At 46.3% G+C, this 22302-nt stretch overlaps 1 protein-coding gene across 6 annotated transcripts in view; it reads right to left on the bottom strand.

Moving 5' to 3' along the window:
* SRGAP3 (SLIT-ROBO Rho GTPase activating protein 3) overlaps nt 1-22302 on the bottom strand; it is a 238205-nt gene that overhangs the window by 40153 nt on the left and 175750 nt on the right. For 3 of the 6 annotated variants that reach the window (XM_019651075.1, XM_019651077.1, XM_019651079.1), the window contains 6 exons: nt 20752-20836; nt 13339-13366; nt 10671-10757; nt 4194-4224; nt 3044-3104; nt 1019-1096 (listed from right to left, as the gene is read on the bottom strand). In XM_019651075.1, coding sequence (XP_019506620.1) covers nt 1019-1096; nt 3044-3104; nt 4194-4224; nt 10671-10757; nt 13339-13366; nt 20752-20836 — 370 coding nt within the window. Of the gene's footprint in view, nt 1-1018; nt 1097-3043; nt 3105-4193; nt 4225-8181; nt 8285-10670; nt 10758-13338; nt 13367-20751; nt 20837-22302 lie in introns of those variants that run through there. The other 3 variants (XM_019651076.1, XM_019651078.1, XM_019651080.1) reach the window with 3 other exon arrangements.

The raw sequence follows: 22302 nt of genomic DNA, 5'->3' as shown, positions 1-22302 counted from the left end.
TGCATACATGATGCCAAGAAAAGGCAGAAAATAGTTTTTGCAGCAGAGATTTGGGTCAGGTGATCTTGGCCCAGTGGGGCTCTGCCTGAGGCGGTCCAGGGCATATTAGGAGCAGAGAATTCTTTTAAATTTCACCTGCAAGGTGACTTTAAAAATCACCCCCCTGCAAGTCACCCAAGTGAGTGACGGAAGGGGTTTACCTTAGAAAATCGCATTGAAGAAGGAAAGAAAGCAGTGCTTCTGGAGTGGAGATAGGGCCTGGCTGCCTCATATAAAAACGTTACTTACAGGACATGGGGAAGTAGGAAAATGCCAATGTGAGGCACTTGCCAGGCTGGAGACACCATGCAGTGAGTTTCCCCATGAGATTCAAGGAATTCTGTTTAATGGGATGAGTCCAAGAAGATGAAACCAGCAAAGATTCCAAACCATGTCTTTGCTCATTTACAATGAATGCAGGGCAGTAGGGGTGCTAAGGAGTTGAGGAAAACGAATAAACAAAACTCTGGATTGGGCTGTCCAGAGTTCTCAAAAGAAGCTCAGGGAATGAAGAATGACATTCCATCAGGGATGCTGATGGCAGATACCTCTTGCTTTGTGGCCTTTGCACATGCTGTTCCCTGGGTGTAGAATGCCCTTTCCCGGTTTTCCTAGCTCTTACTTAGGCATTTCCTCCCCCTCAGAAGCCTTCCAGGCTTTGCTATTCCTTCCCGCTCCATCCAAGCTGGGCTAGGGGTTCCCATGCTACCCAGTGCTTACTCCATGATTGCACTGACCATACTGTCTGTGCTTTCCCACTAGCACTGACTGTCTTTGTTCCTATTGTATTTTCAGGCCCTAGTCCATTACCTAGCGCAGTGTAGGGCTCAATGCATGCTTACTGAGGGAAGTCACTGAACGCGAAGTTGGAAAGAGATGTAGATACAAACCAGTCCTGCACACCACTGTCTCTAAGACGTGTGTTAATACCCACTCTGGCTTCCCAGCCACAAGCTTGAGATGGTTACTTTGCACCTACCTCTCTCAAAGGAATTTTTTATGTCATTGACTTCGACCTGAGATCCTGGCACTCTGAAGATCCCTTGCTGCTGGAGTCCTAAAAGAGAAAACAAAGAGAGAGAGAGAGAGAGAGAGAGAGAGAGAGAGAGAGAGAGAGAGAGAGAGAGAGNAGAGGGCGGGGGAGAGAGAGAGAGAGAGAAAGAGAGAGAGAGAGGAGGAAAGCAATGCCATGAAGGCTTGAGCTCATCAATCCACTGGGAACATGAACAACTCACCCACCTCTTGTCTCTTTCTCCTGCCATCCTTTATAAGAGAGTCATTCCCAATAAAGGTCTCCTGGCAGAAGCCCCAGGATAGCCTTTGCAATGAACTATGGCCAGCAAAATACTCAGACACATCCTGCTTCATGTCTCTGATCTCTTGTCTGGGCTTGGAGGAAAAGGCTACAAGGTGTTTATATCAAAACTAGTAGTGGATAACTACTAATTTAACCAATTCGTCAGCTCAGTCAAGTAACTGATTGGTGTACTTTGCTGCCGAGTTTACCAGCTCCACCTGCAAGGTTTGAACAAGATGAGTAAGATACCCGCCCTAGGTACACTGGTGCCTATGCTGGCACCAAGGAGCTTGGCTTCAGTTTCTGAATGCCATTTGAGTGCAATGGCCACAGAGATGTTGAACAACCCATCATTTTCTTCTTTCAAGAAAGCTAGAGTCTAAAGCACATGCTGCTGGCCTGGGATCGAGGAGTTTAAGGGAGATCAAATTGTTAAAGAAAAACAATCTCATTTTCTTAAGTGTTTCTACAAGACCAGAACAAAGAGACCCTGAATCCTGACATAACAGTAATGATATAACAGCAACCTATAGGGTTGAAGGAATTGAAGGGCCTCCCTCATCTTAAATGGGAATTAATAGGGGGAACTGTGATCCTTTTCCTGGGGTTCAGTTTTCCTATATAAAATAACTCTCCACATTATAACTTAGGAAAGTGTTTACCCTTAAAAGGCAGGCTTTAGTCAAAATTTGGCTTGTGCAAAGTTATGTGCTCAATAAACGCTTGCTCATTTCTTGCGTTAACCAATATTGACTTTCTGCCATGTACATCATTTCTCCCACCCTCCTGGCTCATTCCTGTCCAGTCACATGGGCCTTCCAATCTTAGGCCTTCATAGTTGCCATTCTCTCCACCCGGACTTCATGGCTGGCTTCTTCTCCTCTAGAGTCCTAAAGGTCCCTCAAGTCTTAGTCATCCCCTTGGAGAGGTGTCTCCTTACCCTCTTGGCCAAAGCAGCCCTGCCCCTCTCCAGCTATTCTCTATTCCCTTTTAATTAGTTTCTTGGCATTATCACTACCTGAAATTATATTATCTATTTCTATGCTTGTTTATTTCCTGGCCCTTCTAACTACTGGTAATGTTAGCTACCTTGGCCAGGTATCTTACCCATCTTGTTCAAGCCTATATTCCCATTATCCAAAACAGTGCCTGCTATGCACTCTGAACAAATATTTTTGGAGGAATGAATAGATGAATAGATGGAAGCACAAGTTAAGTGCTGGGGATACCATGGTTAGCAAATCCCAGACACTATTTCCTTCATGGTGCTTACTATTGAGTTGTCGGAAACGTCATGATGTATTTTTTCTGTTTTTCATTGCAAAAATGCATCATGACTTTTCTGACAGCCCAGTATAATCTAGCAGTATTAACTGATTGACTGCCCAACGGCATTCAGTGCTCAAAGCACAGAGCACTGGGAGTTGGATGGGAGTGAGGAAGAAACTAAAATGGTTCTGACTGTGCCCTCCCTGCTCCTTGGTTTTCCTAGTTCCTGGGTCCTCTCACCACCACCCTCTGTCCCCGGACACACACGGCTCAAAAGACAGCACTCAGAATGGCAGCTGTTCCACAGAGCAGCTCCCTCTCGGAAGCACAGCAGTGATAGGAAGTCTTCCAAGATGAATCAGAATCTCATTTCCTATGAGAACAGCCCAGCACCTGTTCTCGAGAATGCTGAAAACACTGCCCCCCAATCAAGCTTACCATATAAATTGATGTATCGGATGCAGCTTTCAACTACAAGCGGTATAGCTTGCCCCGAATCCTTAAGAAAAAAAGAAAAAACGTGAGTTGTACCGGGCTTGGCAACCACCATGGAAAACAGACATTGCAAACACAGATTATAACTCAAGCCAGAGTATTAGTACCATCCGGTTAGTAGGAAAACAAGCAAGGAACAGCTAATTCTAAAGTCTCCACAAACAGTTAAAACAAAAAGTCTTCAGTTATGTGCAGAAAAAGGCATAGCTATGATAATTTTCAAGAAATGCTCTGTCTTCTTACTCAGCTGGGAAGGAATCAGGGCTCAGGAGGCTTGATGGGCACATCGGGAAGGGGAGGGGACCCACCGTAGGGAGAGGGCTGGAGTCCGTCAGAGTTCTCTGCCTCCCACTCCACTTTGCCCCAACTCAATCCTATTGTCCCAGTGCTCATGGATAAAAAATGCAGGATCAAGGCCTCCTCCTAGGACTGCCTGATGCCAGAATTAAGAAGAACACACCATGGGGGAAGCAAGACTGGCCCCGGGGTCCTTTTGAGCTCTGAGAAGGAAAGACCAGTTCTACTCATGATAATACAACCTAAACACCCAGACAGGTACTTTGTTTAACAGCAAACATATGAAAAGGAAATGTTCTAGAAACAGCGAATGCCAGCCCTTGACCACTGAGCGGCCAATCTTAGTCAAAAAGGCTGAGTAAGATGCAGTTGGAAACATAGGCATCTGGGGTGTGAATGTATTTTCAATTTCTTCTTCCTAGACTGGGGTAATTTTCTTTTGGGTTCTTTGATTGGTTGGCCTCTATGCTTTTCAGGTCACTAAAGAGCACAAAATCATTTTTAAACATTCTTTAAAAGGGGCCAAATTAAATTACTAGCCACCTCAGACAGTGGGGAAACAATAAGGCCTACGTGACATGCTCTTGTAAAGGGACAGAGAAAAACCATGAATCTGGATGTTTTTGTGGCGCCTCCACACCCCACTTGTAAATTTTTCCTTGATTAGCTGTGGTCAGGGAGAGAATAATAAAATAGATCCACGGGCAACAGGTAAGGTGGGCCTTGTTCTAGAAGTCAGCGCTAAAGACAGGTTCGATCCAGCTGCATGGGGCTAACGGACCTTTCTAGTAAATACCTGGTTCCTGGTTCGAGCATTTCTTCTTCCTCTGATAACAAAAAATAAACAGGCAGCAGAGCAGGAGAAAAAGAAAAGATTATGCAGGAGTAAGATCAGTTAGAGTAAGCAGATCCTTCAGAGTCCGTGAACGCCGAAATGAAATGGCAGCCAGCAAACGTCCTGGGGAGACTGCCAGCCGGCCTGCCCTGAGGAGGGAGTCCCTGGGTCGCAGGGCCTCATGGGAGTTCTGGACCCTGCCCCCAGCCAGCCTTCTAGCATGGCTGCCTTGGACGCCGGGTGACACAGGGGCCTCTTTCAGTCCTTGTCAAAGTGCAGCAGTGGTGGGCACTGAACCATTGCCTCATCTGACGTCTGGCTTCCCCTCAACACAGGGGCTCTTTATTCACCACCTAGGAGCTCTTTAGGTTAGCCCAGCTGCCCACAAAAAGGAGGGACACACACCTTCACGTGTCTACTATAACGCTGTCCCTGGAATTCAGCTCAGGAAACCCCATTCTTAGTAGAAAGCTAATTGTACCAAGATCATGTTGATTCCGTACTATCTGGATAGGACCCAACAGGATTCCACTTGACTCCACATACCAAACAGCTCCCCATGCTTTCTTACCAAGCACACTGGGTAGTTTTTCCTGGGTATCCACATGGCTTTGCTCTCCTTCCTATCCCCTGACCCTCACATGAGCACTGAGAACCCAAAAGCTGAGAAAGGCCCAGGGGAGGGAGGCAGTAGAGAGCCAGAGGGCCTTCATTATCTTGCCTTTGCTGTCACTAAAGCCACTGCAGCCACCCATTTTCAGGGGAGCACTGTTTGTCCTTTCTTCCCATATGTGCAGTGGCTCAGGCTCTGGAGTGGTGCTAAGCCTCACCCAGGATCCTGAGGAGGCTGAACTGAATATGCACCTTCTAGAGAGTGTCATGTGTCTAGTCGCTGGCATCTCAACAACTGGAACTGTCATATGTTGGCTAAACCTACCTGAATCCTAGAACTGAACAAACAGCCTGGTCAGATGGGGCTCTGTGAGCAATCTCCTAACAGCTAATGGCAATAATAACAGCTAACACTTCCATCGTGCTTACTGTGAGAGGGCAGTGCTCTAGGAATATGACACTTATCAGCTTATTTGTGCTAACAGCACCACACACTCATGAGGTAGGTAATTATCATTCTCATTTTATACAGACAAGGTGAGGATTTCTTCTCTGCCCCAGGGGTAGGCCTCGTGGGCTTTAAACCTTAGAATAAAAATTGGGTTTCCTTCTATCTGAGAGAAGAAAAAAAAATCAAGAATTTTGAAAACAGTCAATTCAGGTAGGGTCCCAGAAATTTGTAACATAACTCCAATCACATCTATCCATCATTCTTAACTTGGATATGCTTCCTTGTCCCTCTCAACCATCCTAATCATGGAAGCGCGGTGATGTTATTTTACTGGGAAACGTTTCACAGGTTTGGCATTTCAAAGGTGGGGATTCTTAGTCCATGCAGCATGTTCTTCCAGATAGCATGTGACTCATAAGAGAAAATTAAATTCTGTTCACAAAGGTTGAAGGATTGACTGTATTAGACCGCCTTTTCATTTTTGGGAAGTTAACAGTCCTTGAGAGTAAGACCCTGCTGCATGCAAGTTTGTCTAGTCACTGCCTAGCTCAGAGCAGGTGTGCAGAAGAGCTTGCTGAACTGCACTGATGGTATATAAGTATAGTGTGACTATACAGAACTGCCATCGTTTAACAAATGTAACTTTTTCTTCAGTCAAATAGTCCCCTGAAGAGGCTATGCAGTTATTTCAGCAACGAGCCACTGCTCGGCGCTCTGGGCTATCCCGCTTTGGGGGCTCTTTTCAGGGCCAGTCCACCAGCCTTGCTCTAGCATATGCCTCTTGCCATTTTATACCTCCAGTAGCATCGCAAAGCTGAGCTTTGAATGGCGCTTCTCATTCCAAAGATCAGGGTGTCTGTTCTAATACAAAGTTTGGCGCCACTGACTGGGGACGTGCTACAGGCTCTAAGGAAGACTGACACACTGAAGCAATAGCTATATACTTAGGAAAAGAATGTGGCTGCCCAAGGTGACTACTTCCAAGGGGCCAACCCTCATCCAGCTGAAGAAGTTCTGACGGGTTTGACGGGAGGAATACAGTAGGAATACTTGATAATCACACATGTTATGTAGGAGTTCTCTAGTAAGAGACTCTTTCATTAAACAGAACACCTAATTTTCAAATCCTGTCAGGTAAGAGTCAGCTCCTTCCCAGTGTGCTCACTGATCACCCATTTCCAAAGAGCTGGGCAGATCAGAGAAGGTGTCCCTGCCTCTGAGCCGTCATTCATTCTGCTCCTCCTTGCAGGGACTCTTCTATGCTCCTCCTCTCCGCTTTACTCTTACCCTTCCTGCAAAGCCCCACCAGGAGCCCCCTGGGCCCTACTGCTCACAGCTGTTCTTGCCCTGAGCTCTCACAGAACTTGTGTCCGTGGGGATAATTCACTGAGGGCTCATCTGAATCGCCTTCCCCTTCCATCTTTCTGTGTAGAAATCCTCCCGATGACACTGTAAGCTCTTTGAGGGCAGGGAAAATAGCTTATATGCCTTTCAGTCCCCGCTCAGTTATGGAGGCTGGCTTTTCTGAGGACAAAGGTGAATGAGAAGAAAGTCTTGGCAGAAGAGAGCAGGGGGGCTAAAGAAAAAAGGACCCTTTTGACACAGCTCCATTCTCCCATGACCTCTTGGATGGCAGTGCGCACTCGGGGTTACCTCCAGATAGCACTTCTATCCCAATGCACCCAGAAGCACCCCTCCTTTTGGGACCCTCCAAGTCTAGGTCCTCTGAGGTATCCTGAGTTTAGCAGCTCTTGCTGTTCCCCCGCCCCTGGGCATTTCCTGTTCCTGGCCCTACAGTTCCACTTGCCCTTTCCCCCTGTCCCTTCCCCGGAGCTCAGCCCAGAGGCAGACAGTCCTGAGACCCAAGTGGCCTATTCCTCCCTCTGCTGCAAGTCCTGTGTGCCCCCTGTGTGAGGATGGGCAGCCTGCACTACTCCAGACTCGTCAGCAAAGCCCACGAGCCTTCACTTTTCTCCTGATTGACACCAGTCCTCCTTTCTGCAGAAAGTGTCTTCCTTGGGTGGTAGTGGGCTCTGAAATCATTGGCAGGGACCTTCTCTTCTGCTCCCCTTAATGTTAAGAGTACCTCTCCTCCTCAGTCTGTCCCCCACCGGCTGCCCTTTTCAACTTCATCATCTTAATTTGCCTGAACCATCCTATCTGGGATGGCTTGATCCTATACCCTTGTATCCAAGAAGCAAGAAAGGAGAAACTCACCTAGCTAAGACGTTTTTGGATTTAGTTTGAGGTGTAAAGGGTTAACCTGGAATTCTAAAGAGACTATCTCAGCTCTCCTCCCTTCCCCCAAACTGCCTAACAAGAAGCAAAACGAGGTGGAAGGGTTTTCTCCCGTACAAATTTTATGTTTCCTTTGCTAATATGTTATTAACTCAAAAAAAACCACACAAAAAAAACCCCAGAACACTGATATAAAAACACACTGTGGCCCTCAGGGATTTTCTTTGTGTTGCTTTCAACCAATCTCCTCTTGGATGTGAAATGAAGTAAGGGCACTCTCTAACTGTCCCTCAGGCTAGTTAGGACCACAGTTCCTGAAGCAACAAAGCATGAATGCCAAGGACCCCTGTGTTGGCATTTCAGCCCCACTTGGACTTCACCGTATTTCTTCATGATCTTATCCTTGAGAATCACTGGGAGGCACTTAGCAGCAACTGGTCAGAGACAAAAGAAGCTCTGATTAGAAGCCCTCACTGAAGCTAAGCGCAAGCTGCAGGGAGGAGCTAGCTCGCCATAGGGCCTGGCCGAGGGCACGGATTGAAAGTTCCAGTGGGTTCGGGTAGGGCTGTCGGCAGAGAGGAGGAGGGTGGAGAAAGGCTGCCATTACATTGGGTGCATTCGCGGACTCTGTGGCTCCCCAGCAAGTACCTTAATGAACGCTTCCATACAGCCATTAAATAGTTTATGGCTACACACTGAGAGAGGCCTAGGTCTCCTCATTTTCTGTGGTTTAGGGGGAAGACAGGGGGGCCTAGGGGAAAATGAACAAAAGAAATCAAGAAAGCAACCAATGTAAACATACAACTGGGAAAGAAGCTCTTAAAACCCATAACTGGAGGAGAACACAAAATGCAAATGGAAGCCCCTGAACCCCCAGCACCTTGGTGTCCAATGCTCCATCTGAAGGCCTTTAGATGGTTAGGGGGTCTTAATTTACCCACAATGTCAGGCAGGAGCAACACTTGTATAACACAATGCATTCTAAATCATAGGAAGGAAATAGTACATGTCTGAGAAACGGTTGAAACTCCAATCAGAGGCTGCCATCCTGCAAAGCTGACCAGATGGAGGGGGAATCAGGGGAGAGAGATGTAATCTATAGCCTGAGAAAGCAAGAGACTTCCAAAGATGATTGATTGGAAGGGTTAATTTTCATTATTTTGGCTTAAATTCATCACCAAGTCTCAACTCCCAATATACCAGGGCACTGATTTTCCTAATGCCTCTTGGCATTTCAAATGCACTTGACTAATCTTTATTTCATTGATCTAAGAGCCAGGCAATTATTATTCTCATTTTAGAGATGAAGAAACTGATGCCAAGAGGGAGGCTGCAGCTTCTTTGGGGTTCTGGCGTAACCAAGGATGATTATTATAACCTGTTCTTTAGTCAAGTACACTTCGATTAAAGTGCTTTCAAATCCGTTACCACTCTTAACATCAGCTCAACCCTGTATAGATGGCCTCAACTTAAAGAGGCAAAAATTGAGGCCTAGAGAGGGGAATGGACAGAGCCAGGCCCCAAACTCAGGCTTCTTTGGCTCTAAATCCAAGATTTTTTCCCACCAGGCCAGTCACGGGGCCTTTGGGCATTTCTCCATTTCCAACCAAGGACTCATCCATCCCATTAACCCTTACCAGCGGAGGACCCATGGGGTCAGCTTGAAAGTGTCTTGCTTTGCTTTAGGATCTCCATTCCCTGTGCTCCAGTCTTGGCCACAGGGAGGGGAAACCGCACCACAGTTCACCAAGGACAGTGAAACAGCCACAAACACTGAACCAGTTTCCAAAGTGGCTCACCATGCATATGCCTGTGTTGGCTTATTTGCTCATCTTTCGCCACCCAAGTTGGCCTGACTCAATGCTGCCAGCCTTCCAGGGCAAAGGGCTCTAAATGTTATGAGGAAGGCCCCTCACCAAGAGAGGCAGTTCACTTTCAAATGGCTTGGTTCACAAGTTGGGGAGCAATAAGTGGGGACCTAGCCTGGCACAGATAATGTCCACATGTGACAAGCAAAGACCTAGTCCCCCAGGTCTTGATTGGTCACACGTGAATGGGTAAGAACTCTTATGGACTTTGGAGCCAATTGAGGTGAATGAGAGTCATGCCACTTCTGCTCACTGGCCTTGTTGCACGTGTCTCCTTTGGTAGCCCAGCCCTCCTGGAAACTCTAACCAACTTCTCCTCGGCGTTTGAGTATTGAGCAAATGCTGCTAGCTCCAGGACATGCATGGGCAAAGACAGTGTGGAATCCAAATATCATGCCACCCAAACATTGGAACCAAAATAACAGCACAGACCAATTTAAAAAAAAACAAAAAAACAGGCAAGATGATTTCTAGCCCATCTTGGATCTTTTGTCAATTTGGTTAGCTAAGTCCATGTCATTTCTTTTTGTAAGTTACTTATTTCTTGAGCATGTGGGTATGTGGGAGTGATAGTTCTTACAACGGACCTGATTTTGAATTTCCAAATGCCAAAAACGTGATGTAAGGTCATAGATTTCAAGTCTTTGAATTCGGAATAATGAGGATAACAACTTCACCACCTTGTTTTCATAGTGTTTGGGGGTTTTGTTTTTTAACTTTACCAGAATATTTGCTTATCTCACATTGTAAGATACCCTCACAACAACCCTGTGAGGTAGGCAAGAATTAGTAAACCCATTTTAGACATAAGGCAAATGAGCTGATGACAGATTAAGAAACTTGCCCAAGGTCATGGGAATAGAATTCAGCTCTTCCTACTCCACATTCCGGTGTGAGTGTGAAATTGGGAAATTTATTTTATCACAGAATATCTAACATTAGCATTAAATTATGTATTAAGCTCCCATGGCCAGCAAACGTAGGGGCTATTAATGCAGGACACCCAATATCAAAACATCTTGGTGCCCAACTGGTGAGTTTCCTTAAAATAAGTCCTAAGGATTATTTTTTTTCTTTAAGTTTACAAAATGTAACAAAGGGAAAATAGGATACTTTTTCCTATTTCTCCTGCCCAATCCAGAAAGCAAAGGACTGTTGGCGTCACACCAGGGTTTCTTTCTTTGTGTGGTGCTCTGTGTGCACTAAAATCTCTGACAAGGAAACGTAGCTATCCCAACTTTGCATGACATCAAATCGATACCGACTTACTGAAATGCTGGGTGGGGCACAAAGTGGGGAGCAGGGGGGCAGCTCAGCCAAGGAAAGTGGGGCAGCCTAAGCCTTCCATCTCTTCTGCTGCTCAGTTGCAGAGCAAAAAGGAAAGAAAGAAAGAAAGAAAGAGAGGCAGGGAAAACAGAAACGGAGAAAGCCACGGAGAGGAAGAAAGAGAAACCAGAGACCAATGTCCCCTTTCTGCCTTTCAACCAAGATGAAAATTAACATACATTTGCAACACAGGAATTGGCCTCAAAACTTTTCTATGACCAAAAGGACAGTGAATAAAATCTTCCCTAGACAACCCAATAGACATGGGTGTCAGTGTCCAAAATGGAGACGATATTGTAGTTCAGTGGTGGTTAGGCTCTTGGAGGCTGTGCATTGGGGTGCATCTGTTCAGACAGAAATCTCCAGTGATTTCACCTCTAATTCAAAACATGGGGGGAAATCAACCTGGGTTAGGGAAGCTAGTCTTTAGTTTGAATATCCATAATGAAACCTCATGTTTGCATCTGGCTTTGACATTTGCCATCCACTCTTCAAGTGCATTATTGTGTCTGTTCAGCCTAAATTACAGAGTTATTATGAATTCAGGCTATTCTAAGATGAGGTTCTTAAGTATGAGAAAAATATTGTTTGTTGCAGCCCATGTGCAAAAAACTGGTCCGACTATACAAGGACAGCAGTGACTTGCCTGAGGGGACCTGCTCAAATGATCATCTACAATGACAATGACCTTGGGCAGGAAACTATGGAAGATACAGAGAGCCACCGTATAGAAACATCTCACCCAGGGCCTTGCAGATGAATTTAAAAACGATTTCCAAGTTGACAGTTCATTGTACACATTAAAAATGATTTCTGGAAGTCAGGGGGAGCGTTTAGTTTCCTAACCCAGTGGCCTTTGACCCTGGCCACGGGCCAGAGTACAGATGGCTGCAGTGTACCTACGTGGGAGGTCTTGTCATCCTTGCTTGGATTTCCCAGGCCCTAGGTCAAAGAGGGCATGGAAGACAACATTTCTGTGGACTTTATGAAAACAAAATAAACAAACAAACAACAAAAAACCCTCAACTTTTCCCTGAGGTAGACCCTGGGACATGGCCACAGATTTGATTACAGATCTCTCCTGCAACTTGCTGGAACAATCTTCTCCCACATAAACTCTAGGAATTAAGGGGAAGTGAGGGACGGCTCATTTCGTCCCCCATCTGTTTCACTAGTTGCAGACTGTAAAATGTGGCTTCTGTTGTTCTGGGACTATGGCAATGCCCTCTTGCCAGAATAGATAAATAAATAAATAAATAAATAAATAAATAAATAAATAAATAAATAAATAAATAAATAAATAAATAAATCTGGTATTTGTTTCTAAAAGGTTCTTAGAAACCAAACCTGCACACCTGCTGACCTGTGTGCTGGAAGGTTCTCACCTGGCATCTGAATCATCCTGATGTTTCCAGGCTGCTAGGGCCCAGAAGAACAGCTGCACAGCCTAAGCTTCCTGGAGAGCCCTCAGTCTCTGTTATCCTGGGCCCAGCCAACTGAAAACCTTAGAGCTTTTTTCTAAGCCTCTTCCCAGCCAACTGCCTTCCAGAGGAGGACAGGGTTAAGGGTTCATCCTCCCTCTTGCCAAGTATGACAGCTTTCCAGGATTCTGGGTCACTGGGAAGAATTTGTGAGAAGAGGATGTCATCGAGTCGCTGGGCCAAGAACGAGGCAAAAGGTAGCTCTCAACTGCCACCTGATGGAAAGTGCAGGCCTCTGGACCACAGCTGAATGCATGTGGGGCAGTGGGAGAGCCATTGCCGGGAGCTCAGAAACAGATGGGCTCTAGGAACAGCCTGGGCAATGACAGGGCTGCTTATGGACCTGAACTCTCTGAAAGAAGAGAAAAGGTTCAGTAGCTGAAAGTCAGCCTGTCAGCTATCAGCTGCTGAGTGGAAAGTGTTCACTGGCTCTGGTCTGCTCAGGGAAAAGCGCAAAGGGAAACGAGCAAGCTGGAGAGAAAGCAGAAGTGGCCTGTTTGTTATTTTTCCCAGCAAGGGGCTCCCCATCAGTTCATCCAAGTGCCGGCCAGGTCCAAAGCCAGGGTGCGGGCAGTCGGGGCATCTGCGCACGCTTATGTGGGTATGCGCATGCGGTATGCCCAGATGTGTGCAATTCCAGCCGAATCCAAAGCCTCGGCAGATGAGGAGCCCAGGCTGGGTGCCCGTCCTTGGCTGGGCAGTTTGCTCAGCAGTCATAACAAATGAGGAGAGAGGTCAACAGCTACCCCACAGCCTCCGGCCTCTACTGGTCGCCCTCAGCCATTCTGCAGTGTATATTACCGTCCCGCCCAATGGATAGTGCAATCGAGTGGGGGGACACCCCACTGACCCACAGCAGCTGAAAGCCCCCTCCCCATCACCAGCCTGGAGGTGGCCTGAACCAGCATAGCAGCCGAAACAACATATTTCCCGTCCCACTCAGCACAGCCACCCCCCCACACCCCCTCCGGACAGTGGTGAAGAGCTGTCCCACTCTAAGAATACCCCAGGCTGTCTGAGCTCTCAACAGGGCCTGTCTTCCCCCCTTCCCTCCTCGTCTGCTCCTCCCATCTCACCCCACTCCCCACGTCAGGGCAGCAGGTGAGAGAAACAAGACCCACAGCTCTTACCTGGTTGTGCCACACTCTGCTCGCTCCCCTACAAAGAAAAATACATATTGACGTTTAGTTGTTGTTGTTTAACCAGGGAACCTTCATCGTTTCTAAAAACAGTAAAACAACTGGTATGAATTATTTGTGAAATGGAGAACTGAATCATGCCTAAGTACAGTCTGTTGGAATGAAGTGCCTCTTACTAAATCCCCAGCACCTCCCATCAGTAGAGCTGTGTTCACATACATTTTTTTAGTTGTTCTCACACTACAGCCTGCCAATGCATCAGAATCATCTGGGGCCCTTGTTTAAAATGCAGATTTCTGGGCTCTCCCATGGGCCTCCTGAGTCAGAATCTCTGAGATCAGAACCCAGAAATCAGCATTTTAACAAGCACCCCAGGTGATTCCTTCTGTGCATACCAGAGCTGAATGACTCATGCATGGCTTTATGTCAACAAAGGTTTATGGAGCGCCTATCATGTGCCTGGTCCTGAAGGGTACTAGTCACAAGATACCTTCTTATTGTTCCTCAACCCTGCTACCCCCCTCCCACCCTCCTGCCTTCATTCTCAGCTGAAGACCTGCTCACTTCCTTCAGTGGAAAAGAAAAATTATTAAGACGGGTCTCTGGTGTGCCTCCAAAAGAGCTACCCACCTGCCTGTACCCACCCACTCACCGGCTACCTCCTGGTACTCTGGACAAGCACCCGGCTTCTGCCAAAGCCCAGACCCCCTCCCTGTGCGCTGGGTCCTATCCCTCAGCCCTTCTCAGGGGCTCTGTCCCTGCAAGTATCTTCCCTCTGTCTAGCATGTCCTCCCTTCCAGATCATTTCCATCAGCATACAAACATGTTCTGGATATGTCTAACCTAACTTTTAAACCTCCCCTGACCCCATTTCGCCCTCTAACTACACCCCCAGTTTCTCAGCTCTCCTTTTACAGCAGACCTTCCTGGAAGAGCTGCCCAGAGGGACTGTTGTCCCTCTCCTCACCCCACTACAGCTGGCTTTTGTCCTCACCACTCCACACAGACTCCTCTGTGTGGCTGAGTCCAATGTCTTCTCTGCTCTTATCTGACTTCGCAGCATCATTCAACTCAGTCATTGCTCCCTTCTTCTTATCAAGCTTTCTCCTCTTGATTTTCATGCCTCCACATTTTTGAGACATCCTTCCTGCCCGACAGGCTGTTCCCCAGTTTCTCTCACTGTCTTTTCCTCATCTGCCCAATCTCTAACCTCTAAATGTTGGGATGCCCCCAGGATGCAGACCGCATCTCCTCCTCTTCTCTTTCTGTGCACCTTCCCTAAGTGATCTCAAATGCTTACTGAGGACCCCCTAATCTTATCTCCTGATCTTACCATTTCCCTGGAATTCCAAACTATCCACTGCCTTCTTTTTTATTTTTTAACAGCTTTACTGAGGTATAATTTACATATCATGAGATTCATCCATTTAAAATGTATAATTCAATGATTTTTAGTTACTATTCAAAGTTGTGCAACCATCACCCACAATTCAATGTTAGAACATTTCCATCACATGAGAAAGATCCCCTGTGACAACTGACAGTCACTCCCTCTTCCCACCTCCAGCCCCTGGAAATCACTAATCTACTCTCTGTCTCTATAGATCTGTTTATTCTAGACATTTCCTAAAAATGGACTCATGCAGTACACGGTCTTTTGCATTTGGCTTCTTTCACTTAGCATAATGCTTTTGAAGTCCATCCATCTAGCAATGATTTAGTACTTCAGTCCTTTTACAGGACAGTAGAGAATCTCTAGGCCAGTGCTATCTAATGGAAATCGAATGCAAGCCACAATTTCTAGTAGCCACCTTACAAAAAGTAAAAGAAACAGGTGAGATTAATTTCAGTAATATATTGTATTTAACCTAATATATCAAAAATAGTATTTCAATAAATATCAATATAAAAATTAATAAGATATTTTATATTCTTTTTGGGGGGACTAACTCTTTGAAATCTGGTGTTCATTTTATGCATCACAATTCGGATTAGCCATGCTTCGAGTGGTCAGTAGCCACATGTGGCTAGTGGCCACTATGTTGGACGGCACAGCTCTAGACTCTGGAATCCCATCCAGCATTCATATAAAGAGACCTTTTAGAAGAAAAACCAGAGCATTTATTTTCTCCACAGAAAATAATGGCCGAATGAGGCTGGGGAGAGAAATGAAGGCAGGAAGGGAGTTAACAGAGATCTGGAAATATAACTTGGAGTGAATCAACGAACCATTTCTTAATTCCTGACCAAAGCCATAAGCAGTTGCAAGAGTGACTGTAGTTGGTTTTACTGGAGTCAAAGACCAAAACAGGAAAGGAGAAGAATTAGTTAAAACAGACAAATATTTTCTGCTTAATTTGATTATGTATCTGGGGTCTGGGGCAAATTCCTACCAGACACCAATTTGAGGTATATTTTCACATAGAACCAAGACCCTGCATTGCAGCCAAAGGCAAGCCATGAAAGGGGTGAGCCCGTGGCTGCACTGATTATAATGCACACCATTCCCCTCAGGGCTGCAGTCAGCTGTGCAGCCATGACTCACAAAGGGGACCAAGGAGTTGTTTCCTGCTGCACCTCCTCTTGGTTCCAAGCTGTCCATTCCTCCATGTTTTCACTATGGTCCAGTCACACTGCCCTCCTTTTAGTTCTGACTCATCACATTCCTTCCCACCTTTGCCCATGCTGTGCCCTCGGGCCCCAGCACTTTCCCCAGTTTTTCACATGGCTGACGCGTTCTCCTTCTTCAGTCTCAGCTTAAATGGCACCCCCTCTCAGAGGCCTTTCTGATCACCCAACCTAAAGCAGGTCCCCCCACCATTCTCTGCTCCCCTCCACACGTACACACACACACACACACACACACACACACACAATTGTTCTCTATCTCAGCCCGCTCATAGCACTTATCATGGTTATAATTCTTTATTGAGTAGTTTGTTTGCTGTTTGAAGTGTCTCTTCCCTATGAAGGCAAGAACCTTATCTGTCTTGTATACACTGTAGTCCTGGCCAAGCACAGTGCTTACGGGTGGACAGATGAATGGACAGACAGGGCAGGGGGGAAGACGTGGGAGGTAGGAATCAAAGGGTTTAGGTCCTGCAGTGAAATGCCAGCACACACACAGGGCAGACTTTCCTCTGGCCAGGAAGCTAATCTATACTTTGTCAGCTTTAGACCACCTTTTAGTCTCAAGAACCCCATTACCAACATCTTTTCGAATCTACTCTCACCTTCTAACAAATATCAGAAATTTAAAAATGCTCTGCCCTTTCCATTGTGAGACCTGTTAGGATTAAAAAAATATTTTATTGTTGTTGGCGCAGTCATTTTCTAGAAGGTCAGGCTGTCTGGTCCTGGTGGACATTTTGCTCTGTAATGGGCTATTAAATCTTGGCCTGAATAGGTTATGTCCCATCCCTTTTATAGACAATGCACTATTCATCCTTGAGGAGCTTTAGTAAATTGAAAAATCGCCCACAGCTCGGGTGTAAGCCCTGGAGCTTACAGACTACCCAGAGCAATAAAAAGGTCAGAGATCCAAGACTCAGAGATGATCAACTAAGAATTCTCTGGCCGATAAAGCAACATAGCAACAGCCAAAGGCATACAAGGGTGGGCACTCTTGTTCCCAAGATGTGGCAGTGATATCACTGTAACAAAAATGCCAATTTGCGGGGTGCTAAGAAGCTTTTTGACTTGTGTACCTGGCTGGGTTCAATCACGTTCAAAGTGAAGATGACCCAAAATATTTTGTTTCTTCTAACTTGTGGCTTCTTTCAGCCATGATGGCAAGAGTACTTGAGAGAAATTGAGGCATTCAACACAATACTTTATTTCATTAAAAAAATAAAAAACTTGTATCTTTTCAGTCAAAATATTCCAACGGGCCCCACATTTTCCACCTGTTTTCAGAACTTCCAGATTGTTCCTCGCCATACAAAATAGACCTCAGGTGACATAAAAAGGCCATTAATGCAGGTATAACTCTGCCCTAGCCCATTCTTAGAAGGGTTTTCTGCTGAATGCAAGAGTCAGTGTGCTCAGGTAAGGTAAATCATCTGTTGACACTTGAAAGAATGAATTAGACCAAATTCTGAAATCTCTTTGGCCTGCTAATTCCATGACCCCCTTGCCCAATGGGCAAGAATTTTATCAATCTAAGTCATTAAAAATTCTCCCGCTTGCAAATTACCCCTTTTCACCCAACACCCTAAGGATCCACATATACCTTTGTTGTGCAGTAGACATACAAAAATGACTCAAGATTTGGTCTCAGCTTCAGTTTTTTTCAGTAATTCTGTAATTTATTAATTTTAGTTAATAATAATGTACCAGTAGTCATTAATTATGACAAGTACACCATACTAATGTAAGAGGTTAATAATAGGGGAAATTGGACATGAAGTACTCGGGAACTCGGTACTATCTTTGCAACTTTTCAGAAAATCTAAAACAAAAAGTTTACTTAAAAAAAAAATTCTCCAGAATTGACCAGTCTAATAAGACCCATCCCAGTATCAAAACAAGCACACTGGGCTTTCCCATGGCTGGCTTACTAGAAAACAGGACTACGGCTATTCTTCTAGATGGCTCTTTCTTAGCTGCCCTGTACTTTCTGAAGCTGCTTTTTCCTGCAGTTTTTTTGTTACTATTTAGCTCAAAACTCAGAAGAAAAACTGGTGAATCACATCTCAGAGCAAGGGGTAACTGAGGGCTAAATACACTTGGAAGACCAAATGGGTCAGAAGTTATCCCAACCAAAACTAATTATTATTATTTCATTAAGGCTATTCAGGTGAGCACAGTAATAAAAGATTGCATGGGGGAGCTAGAGAGAGGCACTTTCTCATCTGGGGTCTTACTTTTCAGGAGAACATGTAGTTTTCTGAATCCAAGACATCTGATTTCTAAAACACAAGTAGGCACCAACTCGCACGGACCTGCCTTTTGTTACATGGCTCATGAGAAACAGCCCCCAGCCCTCTGCCCTGTGACTATAAAAACCAATCTCCCTCTTTCATGTTAGTCGTGGAAGCTGCCTCAATCACACACTCACCCAAGCTCCTCTCTAGGACTTTCTGTTTCTTCCCTTTCTTTCTGTTTTGCTTCCCTCTTTGTTACCTACACTCCTGCATGGCCCCATGCACCTGGCCCAATACTGACATGTCAAGATAGGCAGAATGTAGCAGGGTGGAGGGAATGAGGAAAAGGCTCATTGCGACTCACTCTTCCCACCCGTACCCCCAGTCAACGACTTGTGACAAATGTATATACCCATGTATAACCATCACCCAAATCAGGATATAGAACATTTCTATCCCTCACAGTTACCCAGCTCTCACCAGCTAAAGCACAAAACTCAAGTATGGTGATAGAAATCAGATCTGTGGTTGCTTGGGGTGAAGAATGGGGGGACTGGCTACAAAGAGGCACAAGGGAACTTTTGGAGTGATGGAGATGTTCTATATTTTGATATGAGTGGTTATTATTCCTGGGTGTATAGGTTCATCAAGACTGATTTCTACACATAACACGGGTGCATCTTATTGTACATAAGTTACATGTCAATGAAGTTGACTGAAAATTTTCCATTGGTATTAGTTTTAAAACCCTGGTTATTCCTTCAAGCCCTAGTCATTCGTCCTCCTTGAAGCTTTTCCAGTACTCCTGGGCCCATGGTGACCCCTTCCTCTCCTGACTCACAGCCCTCAGAGTCTGTTCTGTTCATTTGATAGTTCATCCAGTATTTCTGGGTGACAATGTTATCATTATTTAGTTTTTTGTGAATTCATGAGTTGTCTCCTGGCTAGATCATACGTGCTTTGGGGCTGTTTCCTCTAAAGCACAGGGCTCACAAATGCTGAGCATCTGCAGATCCTGGCAGGCTGCTTGATAGTTGCCAAGTGGACAGTGATAGGGAGGTATTGTGTGGCCAGAACACCACCACTGGAATGTGTATGCCTAGGGAGAGGGGCAAGTGAAACGCTATCCCTGCCCCCAAAATCTCCTGGGTGACCTCTTGGCCTGCTTCACGCTGTCATCTCAGGATCTACTGGCATCATCACCTTGGAAATTCCCTTCATCTCTCTCCTGGTGGCTCCCATTCCCTGGGCCCCATGTTTCCTTTCCTTTTGGTGGAGCGTGTCCTCCAGCCAACAGCTGTTTCCCAACAGGACACACAGTGTATCTGAGCGCAGGGCTAAGGATGGGGCTCCAAGCAGTATCCAGCAGCAGCAGCAGCAGCTTCACAAACCCGAGGTCAGCTCCTCCCCTCATAGCCTGGCCTCATGCCAAGTTCCAGGTCACCGGAACTTGCTAGAAACCATCCTTGGCTTTGGGTCCTAGTTCATGTTCTGATGACCTTTCCATGCCACTTTCATTCAGTGACTATTAATGGAGAGCTGACTATGTTCTAGGCCTTGGGGATAAAGTGGTGCACAAAATCAGCAAGGAAGTTCCTGCTCTGGTTGAAGATATGATACTGTTGGGGGTAGGGGGCATAACCAAAGACAGTAACCAAGTAAACAAATAATAAATAAGATAATTTCACATGGTGATGACTGAAATGAAGAACATCAAACAGAGACAACGTGGGACAGAGGTGGCGATTCCTTGAGGTCGGGTGACAAGAAGAGTCTCACTGAGGACGTGACATCTGTGCTGACAATGGAAGGACAAGGAGCCATCTATACAGAGACCTGGGGTGAGGGCATTGCAGGCAGGGGAACAGTATATGCAATGGCCCTGGGACAAGAATAAGCTCAATGAGTTTTGAAGGGAAAACAGGAGCCGAGTATGGCTGGAACACAGTAAGGGAGTGGAGAATGGTAGATGATGAGGTCAGGGAAGTAGGCGGAGGTCAAATAACATAAGGCCTCATGTTGCCCTGAGAGCGGTTGGGATTTTATTACAATCATCGCTGGAAGCCTTTGGAGAGTTTTAAGCCTAGTCCTCAGACCCCTCAAGAACCAAACTCTGCCTTACACGTGGGTTTTTTTTTTCCTTTGGACCTAGAATCCTGGGCAGACACTCCAATAGTATTCCTAACAAAGAGTATCTGCTGAAAAGCATCAGTGTGGACCCCTGTGTCCCTGAATTCTCACCCCCTACCTATTGGGGACCGCTTTAGCACTTGGCCTTGGACCCTCCCCGACAACCTAAACCAACATTTGTATTTGCCCCCTACTTTCTGCAACCAGACCAGCCTCCTGTCAGCATCTGTACCAGGGCTATAGACCATAGACTGTGGCAGCCTGCCCAGTCCTAGAAGGTGGTCCTGATACCAGGCCTTGTTCTGCCAAGTGCCCGTGTCTCAAGCTGAAACAGCTCAAGGGGGGCACAACAAAACAAAACCCAGTGAGGAAGACAGCCCCTTCTCATAGGCCTCCGCCACTGACTCACCTTCGCCCAGGGTCTGCTTGAGTAAGTCGTGCTTGGCCTGCAGCTTAGTGATGAGGTTACTGCCGTTCACGTATTCTTTAAATTTCTGAAAGACACAAAGTACAAGGACATTTCTGAAAGACACAAGGTACAAGGACATTACATTGCATGGCCAAGTCCCCCAATCTCTGCCTCTGGAATAGGCCTCCGGGGCAGGGATGTCAAAGAGAGACTGTGCCACCCTCAAGGATATGGATATAGGGAGAAACAGGTCCTCTGCATCTGCTCCTTTGGTCTTCTCTGTCAGATCCCCAGCTCTGCCAACTGGCTGCCCAGTCCTAGGAGGGTTCCGGGCATTTCAGGTCAGTTTTGGGAACACAAAGAAAGCTCAGGGGGAACGGGAGCTGTAAAAGGCGCTTTTGTCAGGTGAGGACTACAGTGGCTCTGAGCAGAGGGCTTCTTTAGTCATCAAAGCTCCACTGTGCTTTTGGGCCAAAAGCAATAATGATAGAACCGTCCCTGGGGGGCACACAGCCGAGGCCAGAGTGCTTTATCGGATCTGTCAGAGAGGATTCTCAGAACAAGTCTTTCTTTCATCTGGCCCCGCTCTGGAACAACAAGGGCTCTGCGGACCCCTAGAGATGTTCCTACTAAAATAACCTCAACTGCATTGGAGGATATGTTTTCTTCTTATTACAGATGAGACAGGTGAGGCTGGCACAGGGAAGTGATGTGCCCAAGGTCCCTGGGACTCCGGGCTGCCTCTAGTTCAGGGGCCTGGCCAAGCACAAATGCACTTTTAAGCAGTGAGGAGAGACAGGGCCCACCCAGAACAGAAATGCATCTACCTGCCCCAGGTTCAGTCGGGTCCCAGGCATGCCTCCATTGAGGTACCAGCTTTCCTCGCCAACTTCCCACACACACACACACACACACACATTCAACAAGCATATTGTTGAACGGCATCCCTAATCATCAGGAAAATATAAATCAAAGCCACAATGAACCATNCACCCCCCCACCACCCTGAATCACCCAACCACAGGGCCAGAGCCCTCTCTGCTGGGGCGTGCCTACAGCTGGGCCTGGCATTTGGTAGGTGCTGAGAGATTTACCTAAATCCCTGACTTGGTGGGGCTGACTTGGTTGCACAGTGGAGAGAGAGAGAGACAATAAACTAACAAAAAAAGTAAGTGAAATACACAATTGCTCAGATGGTGATGAATGCTATGAATGAAAATAAGGCAAGAACGGGGGACTGGGAGTTGGGACAGACCTCACCGCAAAATTGACATGTGAGTCACGGCCTAAAGAAAGTGAAGAAGGGGTCGTGTGGGGACGTGGGGGAAGAAGCGTTCTAAGCTGACAGGATGGCAATTGCAAAAGCCCTGAGAAGGAAGACACAGGAATGGATGTGATTGCCCCAAATCTGCCAGCTAGTTTCTCACAAAGAAATCCATTCTATTGCCCCAGCCAGAACGCTCAGAAAGGGGTGTAAAGGGGCAGAGAAGTGAGCCGCAGAGGCCCAAGGTGCCCCAAAATGACCTGTAAAGGCGCGTCTGGGACATCAGC

The sequence above is a fragment of the Hipposideros armiger genome, unplaced genomic scaffold (assembly GCF_001890085.2).
Source record: "Hipposideros armiger isolate ML-2016 unplaced genomic scaffold, ASM189008v1 scaffold_152, whole genome shotgun sequence".
In the NCBI taxonomy this organism is placed as follows: Eukaryota; Metazoa; Chordata; class Mammalia; order Chiroptera; family Hipposideridae; genus Hipposideros; species Hipposideros armiger.
This window is presented reverse-complemented; position numbering and strand designations above follow the sequence as displayed.